Below are 18,019 nucleotides of genomic sequence, written 5' to 3' on the forward strand. Positions count from 1 at the left end.
AACAATAAACAATAAAACTCTCTGAACTCACATGCACATGGACAGAGAGTGTTTAGAGGAAGAAAACAAGTACTGATGCTGGATTTTAGATTTTAACAAAATCTACCCTAGTTGGGCCAAAATCAACACACATGGAGGGAGAACTCCAGATAGGACTAGAAAATTCATGGAAATTTCCATCATTTGGATAGAACCTAGGCCAAACATAGCTGATTTTTCATTCAGCTTTTGTATAATTAGTAGTAAAAATACAATTTACTTCATGGTTATGAGAAAACTATCCAAAATTCTTGGTAATTTCTACAGAGCTTCTCATTCTAAAAAGAGAGGACTGGGCACTTCCTTGACATTTTCCAACAGGCCTACCAATCCTAGAAAATGCACACTCGCTGCTCTGCAACCTACAATGGTCTGTAGTGCATAACACTGCACTGAAAATATGTGATGTATCAGCAATGTTTTCATTGGGTTGACCTTTCAATATCGTATCTTCTTCAGAGTACACAGAACAAAAGGAGCTATTTCAAGATTTAGCTTATGCCTGCTCTATAACTACACTCAAGTTTCTCTTGATGCACAAAAAAGAAAAATAATGTAGACAAATGACAACATTTGGGGGTTTCAGAATGAAATGATCACTTAATAGCCCAAGATATTTAGGATTTTAGAAAAGCAAAACATTTTAGAATCAAACCTCTGGATTAAGCTATTCACATGTGGATGTTATAGATACCACCTGTTCAATATGTTCACCTCTTTGTTCAAGAAAGATGAAATTAAAATGCTACTTTTTACTTTTAAGATATTAAAAGATCCAAAAGAATTTTAATAAGTATTAAAAAAGGAAAAGAAACAAAAGTAAAAGACGAAAAGTGCAATGTAAAAAAAGATGGCAAGAAAGAGAGAGAAATTGGGGTGAAAGCCCAGCTAAATCAATGGAAAAAGGAAAGAAGTCAGAATCACAGTGGGAGAGCACGACGTGCTGCAACTGATGATTCTAGCTCCCAGAGGAAGGGTCAGGTGAGATTCTTCATGATTTTCTCTGACGTGACTGACGCTTTCCTTTGGCAGTACGTGAGATATGGAGTTCAAATCTTGACTTGGGCACAAATTGGCTGTGTGCTCTTGGCAAGTTAATTAACAGTCATTAAAATGGGAATAAAAAGGCCCACTTGGGAGGGCTAATTTAACTTCTAGTAAATAAACTGGTCTCTTCACAAAGGTTTGCTACAATTCTCTATTTTGTGCATTTTGTAAAACTGTCTAAGTTAGGTTTCTGAACCTAATGTTAGATTTTTTCATGGCATGAGTGCAGGTAATATATTTCCACCCCTAACTCCATGGGCCACCCTTTAAACTATGAACCCAGTTGATGCTGAAGTAATGCTTAATTCATTGGTATGCAACCCAGGTTCAATTACAGTAAGCCTACAGGTAGAAGCCTGGGGGTAGATCTGCTTTAACAGGTAAGGGCTCAAGTTACAGCTAAGACTCTCCAGGGTGATCTGTCCTTCTAGCTCTTAAGAACGCTAACCATTTATTAGGTTGATGGTAAAATTCTAGTAATCATTACCATTCTTTCTAATGGAAGGTTAAAAAAAAAAGAAAGAACCTTTACTCACATTATTTTTCTATACCTGCTATCTAACTTAGGCAGTCATACTTCAGAGACTATCTCATTTATTCATTCACCCACTCATGTGTTCACTTATCAATTGCTGTAACAGGAACTCAGCAAGCTGGTAACACAGAGAATAAAACCACTGTTTTGCTTTCAAAACATACTGAAAGTAGACAGAAGCATTGACAAATCAATACATCCCAATGTGGTCTGAGAGAGGCGTGAGTACAGCACGCAGGAACAACAAGAAGCACACAGCCTAGGGCATCAGGAGGACTGAGAGAAGAGGACCGGGGACTAGGGTGGGGAGGAGGAGAGCAGTTGACCTGATCAGAGGATGTACAAGGCAAGAGCTTGGCGTATCTGGAAAGGGGTAAGTGATTCCACATAACTGCAGGGTAGAGAGTGTGGAGGGCGGGGACAATGAGATTGGAAGGGTTTGCTGTTGCTTTCTGCTAATGCAAATTGGGAAACATGGAGGGCTGGTTAACAGAGCAATGGTGTGACCATGCTTAGAATGCAGGCAGCAGCCAAGATGCTTATGTGGTAGCCTTTCCTACCCCTGAATTATTATCCCCCACTCCATTCTTAAAGATTCCCTCTTATTTCCACAATTCACAGAGACACTTAATAACATTCAGGCAGATATTTTAAGTTCTCACTGAATGTGTATGTGTTTGTCCTCTACTTTTTTTTTTTTTTTTTTTTTTGAGACAGGTGTTTTGTTCTTTTTGCCCAGGCTGGAGTGCAATGGCGTGATCTCGGCTCACCACAACCTCTGCCTCCCAGGTTCAAGCAGTTCTGCCTCAGCCTCCCGAGTAGCTGGGATTACAGGCATGCACCACCACGCCTGGCTAATTGTTTTATATTTTTAGTAGATACGGGGTTTCTCCATGTTGGTCAGGCTGGTCTTGAACTCCTGACCTCAGGTGATCCGCCCGCCTCGGCCTCCCAAAGTGCTGGAATTTACAGGCGTGAGCCACCAAGCCTGGCCTGTCCTCTATTCTTGACTGTACAACTCCACGAGTGGAGTAGTATCTGTGCATTGTCTCCCTCAGAGACCTTAGTGAATTTTAACAATGTCTGTCAGCATTCACTTGCTATTAGGAACTTGCAGTGTACACATAAAAAGGAATTTGACTTCTTGGAAATATCTAGAGGCTATTTGCGAGGAAGTACTCAAACTGTAATATGACAGATAAATAGCAAGAAGCAAACTAAGCTCACGTCAGGGACTCCAGGTTTATCTGGATGTGAAAAAGGAGCATGGGTCCTATAGCTGGCTACACCAGCTGCACTGGGTTGCGAGCTCTTTTGTACTGACGACTGAAAGTCTAAGAAAGCAGCTCATCCATGGGTAATCCACTTTGAATAGGAATATAAAATACCTGAATTTACAATAGGCTTTTTTGCCTTCCCAAAGGATCCATTAAGTAGCAGAATACCCAATTATACACTTAGAACTTAATATACTTTCTGTGGGGCTTCGCTGAGTTCAAAAGGTTTTCACATCTATGATCTCGTCTGATGCTTACAACTTCGTAATTCTTTGGGGATATCATTATGCTCAATGTAAAGTGAGAAACTAAAGTCCAGAGAAAAAAGTTACTTTGTAGGAAATCACAGAAGAGTTGAAGCAAAATCCAGGCCTCTGGCTGCCATGAGTCAGATCCCAAGATGCTCTTTCCCCTGAACTGCACTGTCTTCTGATGGCTGGTGATGGCACCAACACCATCACCAATAAGGGGCGTTCCACACACCAGCACTGGGATGCTAGAGTTACCCCACATAGCATCTCTATGAAATGTGTGCCACCTGCCCCTGCTTTTTTAGAGGAAAAAACCAAGCGTAGAGAGGTTAATAATCTTGGTCAAGATCTTTTGGTTTGCAGGTGATGGAGCTAGGACTCAAACCTCAGTCTGCAATGAGACTCCAAAGCTCACTGGTCAGATAATACTGCTTCCCTGCTCCCAGGCTTTTTATGGAAATGAAGTTTAGCCACAGGATAACATATTCAAAATAAAATACTTGGCAGACTCTATTCCCTGGTATTTTCCCACACTGCTAATTAGCATATATACTTTGGTAATACCTCATATAACCAATAGTGCTCTTGAACCAAGTTTGAACTCCAATGCCCTGTAAAAAACATCACAAACCACATCAAAGAGGTTGATCTGGTTTCCATGTTGCTTTCTCCTTCCATGTTCCATGACTAACCTGTGCACGTTTTCCATGGCTGCCACTTCAGCCAGTGCAGCGAGGCTAAAGAACGCAGACACAGCAGGCATTTCTGGAGTACTGCTCCGCGTCTCCTCGACCTCGGTGTTGTGTGAGGATTCGTCATTGCAGTCTGTCTCGGTTGCTTTAGGGAGACTCCTCTGCAGTTGTTCCTTTGGTTTGTCATCTGTAACAAAACAGAAATTCATCATGAGAGGATCACTCTGTTCTCTCCAGAGAAGAGACACAGAAAACGCCATGCCCGTCAACGTGAAAAGAGCTAACGTTCCCTACTGTTCACTTTTGCTATCCATCGAATATTAAGGCTTTTACAGAATCTCTTCTCCTCGGTAACAAAGCTCTTTTATTAAGCTCAATTGCAACTATGGACGGCACTGTGCCCTGAGGCTGAGCTGAAGAGAAGCTGTGTTTTATCGGAGGTCAAAGAATGGGTCAGCCTTGGAGTGAGAAGGAAAAATGAGCCTCGGCTAAAATAAAACCCAAGGGACTTCTGTAGAGGGGCCTGTAGATGCTGTAAAAGAGCCCTTAAAAACCCAACTGACTAAACATTTCTCATGAAGCTGTAGCATGCCCTACTATGGCAACCTGGACATTGGGTATGCTGTGATACCAACACTTAGGATGGCCTATACATCACATTAACCAGTTCTAATGAGAGCCCAAGTTGTTATTTTGCTTAAAGATCTACCGGAGAGAAGACAAAACCCTCTGGTATGTACAAAGAAGTGGATGAAATGCTGTGCAAGGATGCCTGCTACAAATGAGTATACTCTCTTTATTATGTAGCCATTATAGAGAAGGGAAATTTTTATCATAGTTTAAAAAAATTGTAAATATAGAAAATGACCGATAAAAGCTTTAAATATCATCTATTAGGACACAAAAGTGGTATGATACTTTTTTATGTAAACAGGAGTGTTTCTCATCTTTTTTCACTCCTCCTCCAAGTGAAACAAATGAGGATATAACAATCTACAAAATGAAAGTCACAAAACAGAACTCAGATTGGACAGAAAAGGAGGGAGGGGCCTGCTGGGCTAAACATCAGGACATCTAGGTTTTAGTCCTCATTCTACTTCTATTGTATTGAATGTACTCAAACAAAAACTTCCACCTCTTTGATTTTTTTCTCTTATATGACAGGGCAAAATCAGGGCCTTTAATCTACTCTGTTTCTAACAATCTATATATTCAAAACACACAAAAAGGTGCACAGAATTCATGAACTGTCCTCTAACTAGGCAAACAGTTCACCTCTATTAACACCTAGTTAACCCAAATCACATAAAATAAAACTGTGGAAGTACTGAGAGGCAGAAAGGCAACAGCCAAGGCCACTAGTACCTAGCTGGTATAGCACTCCAAGATTTTGGGGCTGGGGGGTGTCTCAGTATCATTCACTGGCCACACCCCTTACCTTGGGCTCCTCAGGTCATGTCATTCTACTGCCAAAGATGCTACCAGGAACAGCAAACAGACCACAGGCCATGATTGAGAATGGAGAAATTCACCAGTTGGTTGAATTAAATCAGAAAACTCAAGAAATCCAGAAGCATTCTCAGGCTCCCTGCATGGTCTGAACCAGTTATACAGGAAGTGGATGTTGGATGCATCTTAAACTTAATCTACTGGTTTGAATGCCTGGTAATCTGGCTTGTAGTGACCCGAATAGCAGATGATGGTGAAATACTGATTCATTTAGTATCTTTAAAAGTCCAGGATCTCCTGGAATTAAGACTGCTTTGTGCACATTGAGAAAGATAAAGGGAAGATGACAGTCCTAAAAACTATCTTTCTTTTCTAGGAATTCAGATATGCTCTTGGAAAACTAGCTATGATTTTAAACATGGAATAAAACATGTTTGGAGGTCTGTAGAAAGGTGCAGAATAGACTCATTTTTCAGCAGGAACCACAGTTGCTTACAGTCATTTGCTGACATGGTGGTCACCTGCTTGCTCTAGTTATCTCTGTCTAAAGCAAGCTTGTCCAACCCATGGCCTGAAGGCTGCATGTGGCCTGGGACAGCTTTGAATGCAGCCCAACACAAATTTGTAAACTTTCTTAAAACATTCTGAGATTTTTTCGCTTTTTTTTTTTTGTTATTGTTGTTTTGAGACAGAGTCTCACTCTGTTGCCCAGGCTGGAGTGCAGTGGTGCGAACTCGGCTCACTGTAACCTCCAACCACAGGTTCACACCATTATCCTGCCTCAGCCTCCCAAGTAGCTGGGACTACAGGTGCACGTCACCACGCCCAGCTAATTTTTTGTATTTTTAGTAGAGATGGGATTTCACTGTGTTAGCCAGGATGGTCTCGATCTCCTGACCTCGTGATCCACCCGCCTCGACCTCCCAAAGTGTTGGGATTACAGGCGTGAGCCATCGCGCCTGACCTGTTCTTTTTTGTTTTGTTTGTTTGTTTGTTTGTTTAGCTCATTGGCTATTGTTAGTGTATTTTATTTGTGGCCCAAGACAATTCTTCTTCCAATGTGGCCCAGGGAAGCCAAAAAATTGGATGCCTCTGGTCTAAAGCTCTCTCTTCTTACCCAAAGTACCTCCTGCTGGTGATACCCGGCCATCTGCTGTCCTGACAAGGTGTGTAATCTTGGTTTTCCTTGCTTTTCTCTTTTGGCTGCCCACCAAAGGTTCTTGCATTGTTGTTGGCTCTGGAGTGTTGAAAATGGATGGGATATTTTTAACCTTATGAACAGGCTCCGTGGTGTTTCTGTCTTCTGAAAATATGGCTGAAATAGGAAATACCATGCATAGTTATGCACAAAAACAGAAGGCACCAACATTGCTCTTAGAAGGAAACATGTCTAAATTTCTGACCCATCTGAATGGAGAATGTACACTCAGAGTTTTCAAAGTACTGATGGAAAAAACGAAATAAGACATTGCCCGTAACTTGTTTACTACCAATTGATATTTGTTTGATAAATTAAATGCAGTGAATTAAGATACCCACTCTTTTTTACATTTTCTAAGTCTTTGGATGTTGCACATTGGTGGGGACGATAATTTAGGTAAATCTGAGTAAATTATGTCCTCACAGACCCCAAGTCCTAGCTGTGATCAGGGTCCCTATCTGAGAGATCCTTTTGGCCAGTTGGCCTGGAGAGGCTGGTAAAAGAAATTTCTTTCTTCAGAGGACAGTAAAATTAAATATGTACTTCTTAAATTTATATTTTTGGTTGGAACATTTGCTTCCAAGCACCAGGCTGAATTGATCAGAAAAGAAACTGAGGCCTTTGTTTCATGTAGATTGACTGTGCAGTAAGGACAGGACAAATATTGTTGAAGCCAGCATGCCAAGGAAAGAAACTCTCTTTCATTCACTGAATTCTAAAACAAGGAATACACTTAGTGAGATAATTTAATGAAGTCCCACATGTCATCCTGGCTTGTGGAGGGGCTAGTTTTAGGTATCCTAATTGTATCCCCAGTAAATCATTTGACAGCACACTCCTATATTCTGAGTCACTCTGTCAAGAGCAAGGAAGACACCTGTACCACAGACTTCCCCTGGTTTACATAGATTGGGGATGCTTGTGTCTTTTCTTACATATTCATGTTCTTTGCAGTTCGCCCCCTCCTGACCTTAACTTAAAAGTAAGAAAAGATGTGTAGCTGTCAGTTTAGTAAGTGTTTAGGGGTATAATATAGTTGAGTTTTATGATTGGGACTTTAAAGAAATTCTAGTGACCCAAGGGCTTTTAAGCGGGGAAAAGAAGCACTTTCATAATTTTTAACTATCCAATTTCTTAGGATAGACATAGAAGTCATTTTTGACAAAGAAAAGGAGAATGTGGGTCAGAACACTAATGTCAGACATGACCAGCCCTAAGCAAACTAAATCCAGAGGAGGCATATCTGAAGGTAGATACTGGCAATAAAGCCATATATATATATATACACACACACATATATATGTGTGTGTGTATATATATATTTGGAAGATAAACTAAAATAAGAGGAAAAAAACTAGAGCAAGAATGACTCAGGGTGTGAAAAAATGAACTTGTTGGTATAAACACTTGTACAGCCCTCATTTAAAATGTTTAATCTAGGTGTTTAATGGATTTAGGTACATCCTCAAGAAAGAAGGCTATGAATTAATAAGATTTTTTTTTTTTGTCCTGGAAATCATGGCACCTTGTCTTTAAAATATGTTTCAAAAGAAGGGCTGATTCCAGACTTCACATTCCTAAACAAGTGGGAAATAATTTCAATTACATCAAAAGAAAGTATGTAAAGCAGAAATCACACCATCATTTGTGGTTTGGCCTTACCTCAATATTGCATAACAGATGGCTGTGTGGAGACAGGCTTAAGATAACAGTTGTTTTAAAAAACTACTTGGCAATGCTCCCAAACACCTTTTCAAGTAAGTAATCAAAAGTCAGAAAAAATACTCCTTTTAGATTGCAGATCTATTCCTAGGTCAAACAGATCTACCTCGATGGTGGATTAATTTATTCAGTTATGATACTTAGTCTTAGAATATTTATACTTTGATATTTAGCTTAACATAGGCCAGTGGTGGTACATATTTTAAGATTTTTTTTTTTAGTTTAAACTTCAATAAAAGTTTCCAGCAAAATAAAAAATAATTTGCTTAGAAACACTCCAAAGAAGTTGCACGATTCTATTTTAGCCTTAAAATTCAAAGCCTCCTTTAAGTATAAAGAAGCCCAAAATCTGAATTTACAATGAGCATTAAATAACATCTATTGCACATTCACAAGCTTCAAGATTTCTAATTTCTTATCCAGATCCATTAGCTGTCCCTTCTGATTACAGAAGGAGTCTTGTTCACCTCTCCAATAGAATCACTACATTGTGGATGGACATTCCAGAAAGAACATTAACCTCTTCCCTTTTCTACTTCCCCTTCCCAGGAAAGTACAGAACATGTAGAAATAAGGGTATATAGTGGGGTTCCAAAGATGGAAAGGTGTATCATATCTTACATCAGAACCGACTGCGGAAAGAACCAAGGAGGTAAACGAAAAGGCATGGATACCAGAAAAAGGCCAAGTCGGCTGGGAAAGATGACTTGCTTTTCACACAGAGACCATGGGGTAATGGAAGTAACAGTCACAGAGAGACCAGAATTCTACTCCTGACTTTTAAATTTACTAACTGCAGTCCGACCGACCATGAGCCTCTGTTTCTTCATTCAGAGATGGAGGTTGGACTATATTAGCTTTAAAGGAGCCATCTAGCCCTAAAATAATTTTGCTACATAGGTTACAATCAGAGATCTGGCCAGAGGCAACAACAAGAAGCCACCAGTCAGCTCCAGGGTCACAGGCTGGGAAACGGTACTCCCGTGACTAGCACTGTTCTTGTTTGTTTGGTGAGCCTTCAAATGGTTTCATTTCTACTTAATGGTTGTTCCTTTTCTAGTTTGTTCCAGATGAATTGGTAAAAACACAGTAAGAAGCGTAAGGCACAGCTGCAAAAGGGTTGATTGCAAATGGAGGTACATTTTCTGCCTAAAACCAGACTGCGACTAGGGAAAGCTCGGAAACCAGCAGGCAAAGAGTCTGGGGGCCCAAAGCAGGCCAGCAATACTCAAGTCCCAAGGGTCAGTATATTGGAGGAAAGTAAAGGAGTGAATCAGACTGCAGACCAAGTGGAAGAGGCGAAAAAAAAAAAAAAAAAAAGAGAGACTATGTCAGAAGTTCTCATAAGTTCCCAAGGGTTAACCCCAGCACATACTGTCTTGTTTGGTGGTTTAGACTGAGGACAGCCTTCAGGATCAGTCCTCAGGGAGACCCTTCCCCTAAGACAGAAGAATTAGGGAAGGCAGATGGGACTGTGTCCAAGAAGCAGTTTTCTGGAACGAAACAGTAGATCTGAGTCCAACGACACTGGCAAAGCAAACCAAAGCTTGGTGGCGAGGGACATGAGATGAAAACAGTTCCGACAGGGAAACAAGCACAAAAGCTGAGTACAAAGATAGCAAGCCAGTTCCCCCCAACAACCCCCAACCTAATGGAAATGTAAGAAAAGAAAGGCTTTGTGGCTCCAAAACAAATTAGTCATTTCTTTTCCGGCTTTTAATTGAGCACACAAAACTACCCGAGCACTTTAGAACAAGTCCACAGGGCTAGTTTTTATACCCAAAACAATAACCATAACACACTTGGTACGTATCATCTGAGAGTGATAATGCAAGCTCACTCCTGGAGCCACATCAGGAATGTAGCAATAAGAGATCATCTTGTTTTCCAAACTCTGATCCCAAAATGTGGAGTAGGTTTTCTGGGAAAGCAGCATTGCTCTTGTATTGTACCCCACGAGGCCACTAGAGTGCTCCAGAGTCATGAATTCACATTCCAACTGGGGTTTCAAACTTGCACTGAAATTATTATAGCCAGATCTGGAATCTAATTGCCTTTGGTAGGTCTCCCATGAGCTGAAACGGTAGTCAGATGCTGAATAGAACACAGGAAAAAGAAATGAATGAGCCTTATCCAACATCCTGGGAGACTTTGCTGAAGTTATATAGCAACTATTTCAAACTTAAGAAAAGAGATCGAGTTACACTGGGCACTGTGGATCGTGTGTGAAAATCTAACTATAAACCAGAATTTTCTTGCCTGTAATGAGATTTATACATTGCAAAGAAGCAAATTTTAACAGAGATTCTTAGTCCTAGGTTTTTTTTGCCCTTGTGAAATACCATTTGTATTTTCAATACCTGACCCAAAAGAGGGTTAAAAGTCTACATATATGAAGAACGGAAAATGTAGTAGCCTATGTACTTAAATGGAGACATGGTTTCTTCCTTGTCTGCTTGTGTTGCTCGGGTCATAATTCCTTACCATGAATTCGCGGCTGATAAACCCTCCTTAACTCACTGGGAATGCTGTTAAGATGAAATTAAAATATATATATATGAAAGCCTCCTTAAACTATAAAGTGGGAGTAAGTGTTAGTTATCATCATCATTATTACTGCAATTAGAAACTTCCAGCTTAAAACATGAACACATGACACCATAACTAGGTGGAAAGATAAACACAGTGGCAGAGGTAGCAGGTAGGTGTTCTTGGTTTATTTGAAAACCCCACCTTTCATTCCAGGCTGTGGACAATTTTTTTTTATACATATATACCGAAATTTCAGAAAGTGGTTTAACAATTTTGAATTGTAAAAGCCCAGAGCTTAAGACACATTATAAACTTAGCATTTAAACATATTACTAAGCATCTAAATATTTCTGATATTTTGAAATAAAAAAGATTGCAAGGTGCCTGTACACAGGGTGGTATAAAGAAAACATAGTGAACTTGAAGTCATCTACTTTAGCAGAAGTCAGAATAGCTGAACAGTTACATGGCGTCAGTTGACTCAATATTTCTATTAAAGACATCAGCTACAAACAATTCCTGCCTAACATTTGAGGAGGATTTTAACCTTACACATGTTAAAATTATTCTATACTATTGTTATGTTTTCTGTCACGTATTTATACCCTCTCCAAGGTGAAGTTTCAATAAGCAATGATATAGTCATAGATGAGAGAAAGGAGTAAAGGCCTAGAAAAGTCACAAAGCACATAGTCACTACACAAACAAGTAAATGTTGGAGATAGTAAGAAAATAAAAAAACAAAAATGGTTACTTTAAATTACTAGTAATTTCTGATGCTCAAATTGATTCCTGTTTTTCCTGGCCAAATAAAATGAGTTTGTACTCTACACTAAATAATGGACATGCATTTTTCAGTGCATATGCTCCAAAAGTTGTTTCATATACATTAATAATAAATATAATTAAATATCACCAATAATAACTGTATTTCTACTAAAGCCTGGGACTGCCGATAAGACTCAAAAGTGATTTACTTTTATGCCCCCAAAAGCAGAAAATTAGGGCTACAGAATATAGTACTTCTAGTATGACAATACTTGCTCAAGATACCAGAGCAATAAAATCATTATCAAGTGTTAGAGGGGAAATAGAATTTACAGTCTGTGTACTACTACATCTCATCATTCACCCAATCTCTAAACACACAAATTATATATGTACTTAATACCAATGCGGAGAGTAATCCTAGTGAGGTTAAACAATATGTACTACTGAAAAATGCTGATCAGTAGCAGGTCTGAGACTAGAACCCAGATTTCCTAATGCCCAGGTAAGTGCTCTTTCTACCACACTGTACTTGCTCTGGTACCTCTGTAGGGTTTTCAGTATTTAAACAACAGAACAAAGTACTTAGAACAGTATCATTTTAAGTAAAGAGTAAAGTGGTCCTAAACGTCCTTCAAACTCTTCTGCTAGTTCATCAGCGCCTTACATTTATAAAAACTATATGGAATATATTTTTAAAATATACAAGAGCTAATGTATCAATTTAAGGATGTTAGGATTTAATGCTGTGAACAGCACAATTCATATTTTGTTTTGCCAGCACTGAAGGAGAATATTCCATAGAGGTTGCGAATGTGAATTAGCAAGTGAGATAACAGATGTAGTGCTGGCGTTTTCTGGAAAAGTAAAATGACACGGAAGCTGATGTGGCTCATGTAAACGATGCCTAATAAACTAAAAATACTTATGTTTAACATGAACTCAAACTTGACCAGTTTTGCTAGCTCTCTTAAAAACATGAATATTTCTGATAAGTGACTTAAGTCAATTGTGCATTTTATTTTTTTCTCATTTTCAGTAAAGGAATGATAGCATATTTGAGAGTCAAAAGATGTGGACTAGGTCATGAAGTTCCCATTTCTGGATATAAGTGAATCAAAGGAGTCGAAACAAATGATCTCTAAAATCCCTTCTAGTTTTCAAATGTAGTGACTCCTAATTAAGCACTACAAAAACGTCAGCTCTTTTAAAATATCTGCAATGAAAAGCAAAGAATCAATAGGAAGAAGGGAGAGGTGGCCTCTTAACCACTGAAGAAATTAGGCTTTACCTAAGGGCTCAATGTTTAACAGTAATTATATAAAGTCACAAATAAATACGGCCATGAGAAATTTCAAAATCAAATCTGTACCTAGGACCTATAACATGACTAGTTAATATTGGATTTTTCTTGGGCTACCCATAAGCCTCGGGGTGTTCTGTTCTTTTGTTGTTGTTGCTGTTGCCCAGGCTGGAGTACAGTGGTACGATCTTGGCTCACTGAAACTTCCGCCTCCTGGGTTCAAGCGATTCTCCTGCCTCAGCCTCCTGAGTAGCTGGGATTATAGGCACGCGCCACCACAGCCAACTAATTTTTGTATTTTTAGTAGAGACGGGGTTTCACCATGTTGGTTAGGCTAGTCTCGAACTCCTGACCTCATGATCTGCTCGCCTCGGCCTCTTGAGGTACTAGGATTACAGGCGTGAGCCACTGTGCCTTGCTGGGGTGTTTCATTTTTAATGGGCTAGGAAAACATCCAGGTCAGAAGTTACTCCTGCAGGCCTGCCCATGCCCAGCCAACCAGGTTGTTATTCCAACTCCCACTGGGCATAAGCATCTGCCTGCAACATGAACTGCAATGCTGAATATATTTAGCTATGAAAAACTCTAATCTCTGATTAATGCGATTCAAAGGTTACAAATTGCCCTTTAACAGATTAAACACCACATGACACATTGTCTGACCCTTGGCAGGAGTCCCCCAGACAGCAGTTTTGATGTGAAAATTAAAAATAACCTAATTATGAACACATAAGTCTAATGTTGTTGGTTGAACCTATATAAATTATACCTTTTCAAAACCTATACAACTTATGTCATTTCCAGCTCCGACTGTCTGAAATTAAATAACATTGTTTGTCTTACCTTCTGTAGGGTGAATGGCATCCAAGAAGAGTTGCTTGTTTGACCATTTATCCCCACTTCCTAAAAACAATGACAGAAAAGGAGAGAAAAGTGAAACTCTACTATTAGTAGATAGCCACACTACAAAAACAAGATGATATACAAACTAACTTTTGAAACATCACACAAATGAAGCTGAATTTTATTTCAATTACTTAATTCTTAAAGTTGTATTTGCCAACTAAAATAATGAGGCTGTACAGAAAATGGATTAAAAATAAAATTTTTGTCTTTTACGACGTATAGTGTTGGATTATTTCTGTAACTTTAATCAAAGTAATCTGAAGATCAGTAAAAGAGAACGAAAAAAGCTGATGTTTTCACCTAATGAATAGTGTTTCTTTCCTGGAAGCAGAAGAAAAAATAATATCAATATACAAAACAAAACTACGAAGCTGAAGTGGAAGTGAAAAGAAAGCCCAAATTAAGTAAAAGGTTACACACAGGAACATACAGGCACACATGTCTACACACAGGAGACAGCTGCGTTTAAAGCCTCATTCAAGAAACACGGAATGCTTCACATCTGGCCATGCAAGTAGGATGCAAATGGGCACCGGATGAGTTGGTTTATGGCACTCACGACACTAACATGCAGGGAGATGCTAAAGAAAACCTGACCTACAGAATACTTGGCTGCACTGAGCCAGATGGGAAGATTTATCTTTTATGTGAAATAAGAAAAGGAGTTCTGCACTGTGGGAAGAAAGTGATCTTAAGATGAGCCCTGAAGAGGTTTAAAGGCTCATCAAGATCATACCAATGAGACAGACGTTCCGAGTAAAGAGGGGACAGAGTGCAATCAGTCTCTACTGCCCTTTCAAATAACAGGCATGTGACTGAAGGAGGTTGGAAGAAGAGCCTGGCAAATGAGAAGGGGGGGAAAAAAGAGTCAGGTTACAACTTAAGAGTGGAGAAAAGGGTCCACAAGAATCCTCAAGTGTCAGAGGAAGTACAGAAACGGTGGCACTTTTACATGAATAAGAAACTCTTAAGATTTCATGAAGTAGGAAAATGTGGTCATGGTATGAAGGGCTGCCAAACATGTGAAAACCAAGAATAGTCAAAGAAAATAAATGGATAAGTGGTCAAGAAGACTGAATTGCAAAACGCACCAAATACAGATGAGAAGAAGCAATTTTAGGATTCATATGGGGCTCTGAAAATAGAGACAAATATGGATTTGAATAGGAATCCAAGTGAAGGGAGATTTGCAATTAGCTGCAGAGTCCAGAAAGAATGAAAACACCCGCATCAAGAGCTGATGGCACTGAAGCAAGCACAGGGGAGGACAAGGCAAACGCAGTGCATGGAAGCATTACTCAAAGATGAATCACAATGGAGGTGACCAAGAACCCTTCATGGAGGACGGAGGGCACCAATACCTTTTTCCGGAACATTGGGCTTCTCCTTTTTGTGCTTATATTTGCTGACAATTTTGTGGAATAAGTTCTTTTTCTGAGACTGGAAAGGACCTACAGACAATATTAATATAAATATATTTTAAATTCACAATGTTTCATAAAAAAATTGTGTATTTCTCAACAATTCCACCCTCCTCCCTCCTATAGAATAAGCAAATTGAGTCTCAAGAAGTGTCATCTTGCATCTTCACTTATTTAAATGGTGCTCAACCCCCTTCTTTAGGATTATTTAAACCCAGTGAGATTTTCCTTAGAAATGTATTGGGCAAAGCCTCCATTAGGGCTGGGACTCCCTAAGCAGAAACTGCAGATACAGTGAGTAGAAACAAACTACAACCAATAACAGCAAAATGGCTAGAGTATGTAATACAGAAAAGATTTTACTTTAGATTCCTAAATACCATGAAGGAAAGGATGGCATATGTGTTTTATGTCTCCAATGAAACTGCTTTTCACTACAAGGATAGCACTTTCAGGACAGCAGTTGACCTGACAGCATTAGACAGCTTTCTGGCCTTTTCTGAGGATAACCTAGGAAGAAAAAAGTGACTTAAAAATTGAAAATATTTGCCAAAAAACTTTATTCTGGGTGGAAGGGGGAGATGTTTCAGATTCTTAGTTTTTTCAGATAAAGAAACAGAATTGACATTTTCTTCAGTGAACAATCAGAAATACCAGCAACAGCGCTGACCTCCCCAAAGCCCCTGTGGCATCTCTCCACCTACCAACAGCTGCAACTACACGCTCTGCCTTCTGGCCACAGGTGAAGCATCTTACACTCCTATCTGGTCAGTTCCTCCACCCGTGGCATAGCCCCACCATCCTTGTCCAGCTCAACACCATCATTTCTCCCTCTCTAATGGGCCATTCCACCAGTATACAAACATAATTTCTTTTAACGTAGAAAAGAAAAAGGTGGCTTGTAACCAAACTTCCCTCACATCACTTACTGCCTTGGTTCTTCATTCCTCCTGTAGCAAAAATTCCACAGAAGGGTTGCCCATGCTGTCTCCAGTTTCTCTCTTTCCTTTCTTTCTTTCTTTTTCTTTGTCTCTCTCTCTTTCTTTGAGACAGGGTCTCATTCTGTTACCAGGCTGGAGTACAGTGGCATGATCTTGGCTCACTGCAACCTCCACCTCCTGGGCTCAAGCAATCCTCTCACCTCAGCCTCCCGAGTAACTAGGACTACAGGTGGGGATCACCAGGCTTGGCTAATTTTTTGTATTTTTTTTTTTTGTAAAGTCAGGGTTTTGCCATGTTGTCCAGGCTGGGCTCAAGCAATCCACCCACCTTGGCCTCCCAAAATGCTGGTATTACAGGTGCGAGCCATTGTGACCAACCTCATTCTGTCTTAAACTCACTACAACTAGGTTTCTGCCTTGCCACTCATGGAACAACTGCTCTTCAAGAGGTCATCCAGTACCCACCCCTATGCTGTGAAGGCCAATTGTGGGTCCTTACTGCACCGGCTGTTCCTGTAGCTCCTGACCACTACAGCCACACTCTCTGCCTTGAATGCCTCCTTCATTGGGCTTCTAGGATACCACCTTCTCTTCTTTTCTCTTCTCCATCACTGATCTTTCCCTCTGTCTCCTTTGCTTATTCTTTTCCCTGACCTCTTAATTTTAGAAAGTTCTGGGCTTGGTCCTTGTCCTCTTCCCTATTCTCACTCATCTGGTGATTACCTCTAATCTCAGGGCTTTAAAATAAAATAAAGTAAAATAAATAAAATAAATACCAGCTATAGGTTGAAGACTCAAAAATGCATCACCCCAGCCAGACCTCTTACATTGAGTATATATGAAAAGTCAGCAATCTTATACTATCTTACAAGGACTTTAGAGATCCAGAGCTCCATTACCTCCATAACCTCACATCCTGCCACTCCTCTCCTTTTGAGTCTCTCTAGCTGCATGGGCCTCCTGGCAGTCCCCTGCACATGTAGTCTCAGTGTTCCTGACTTTAGGATCTCTGAACCAGCCATTACCCTGCCTAGAAAATGTTCTTCTCCAAGATGTCCGCACGGCTAACTTCCTCACCTCCTTCAAGGCTTTACTTAACTACCTTCAGACCACTCTATATAAAACTGCAAGCCAATCCTATGCCCATCGCTTCATCTCCCATTCCCTCACAAACCTATTCTTTTAACTGATCTTTAAAAACAGCTTTGTTGAAATAGAATTAACATACCATACAATTCATCCATTTAAAGTATGCAACTTGTGTTTATATTCAGACATTTGCAACTGGCACCAATTTCTGAACATTTCATCACCTCAAAAATAAATTTCAAACCTTTTTAATATTACTCCTCCCATACCTGTATTCCCCCTCTCCCTAAGCAACCTCTAATCTCCTTTCTGTCTCTATAGATTTGCCTATTCTGGAAATTTCATATAAATAGAATCATATAATGTGATTTTTGACTTAGCATAATGTGTTCAAGGCTCTTCCATGCTATAGCATGTATCAGGGCTGAATAATATTCCATTCAATGGACTGTTTATTCATTCAACAGTTGGTGGGCCAGGCACAGTGGTTCACGCCTATAATCCCAGCACTTTGGGAGGCCAAAGCAGGTAGATCATGAGGTCAAGAGATCAAGACTATCCTGGCCAACATGGTGAAGCCCCATCTCTACTAAAAATACAAAAATTAGCTGGGTGTGGTGGCATGCGTCTGTAGTCCCAGCTACTCAGGAGGCTGTGGCAGGAGAATCACTTGAATCCAGGAGGCAGAGCCTGCAGTGATCTGAGATCATACCACTGCACTCCAGCTTGGTGACAGCGAGACTCTGTCTCAGAAAAACAACAACAACAACAAAAACAGTTGGTGGACATTGGGATTATTTTCACCTTTTGACTATTATAAATAACACTGTTAAAAACATTCAAGTA

General features: G+C 39.9%; 1 protein-coding gene and 1 long non-coding RNA gene across 29 annotated transcripts in view; one reads left to right on the forward strand and one right to left on the reverse strand.

Annotated features, from left to right (window-relative positions):
• Positions 1–13,937, forward strand: part of LOC144339422 (uncharacterized) — a 34,700-nt gene extending 20,763 nt beyond the window's left edge. Inside the window, exons 5-7 of one of the 2 annotated variants that reach the window (XR_013414412.1) lie at positions 1,728–1,994; positions 3,873–4,573; positions 13,669–13,937. This is a non-coding gene — a long non-coding RNA (uncharacterized LOC144339422). The remainder of the gene's footprint in view (positions 1–1,727; positions 1,995–3,872; positions 4,574–13,668) is intronic. The other variant, XR_013414413.1, reaches the window with a different exon arrangement.
• The window catches only part of BBX (BBX high mobility group box domain containing), a 279,823-nt gene that overhangs the window by 6,419 nt on the left and 255,385 nt on the right, over positions 1–18,019 (reverse strand). For 10 of the 27 annotated variants that reach the window (XM_028844645.2, XM_028844652.2, XM_028844646.2 and 7 more), the window contains 4 exons: positions 15,084–15,173; positions 13,660–13,719; positions 6,408–6,605; positions 3,842–4,028 (listed from right to left, as the gene is read on the reverse strand). In XM_028844645.2, the coding sequence (XP_028700478.1) occupies positions 3,842–4,028; positions 6,408–6,605; positions 13,660–13,719; positions 15,084–15,173 (535 nt within the window). The remainder of the gene's footprint in view (positions 1–3,841; positions 4,029–6,407; positions 6,606–13,659; positions 13,720–15,083; positions 15,174–18,019) is intronic. The other 17 variants (XM_028844658.2, XM_077993975.1, XM_077993972.1 and 14 more) reach the window with 7 other exon arrangements.

Source organism: Macaca mulatta, chromosome 2 (genome assembly GCF_049350105.2).
Source record: "Macaca mulatta isolate MMU2019108-1 chromosome 2, T2T-MMU8v2.0, whole genome shotgun sequence".
NCBI lineage: Eukaryota > Metazoa > Chordata > Mammalia > Primates > Cercopithecidae > Macaca > Macaca mulatta.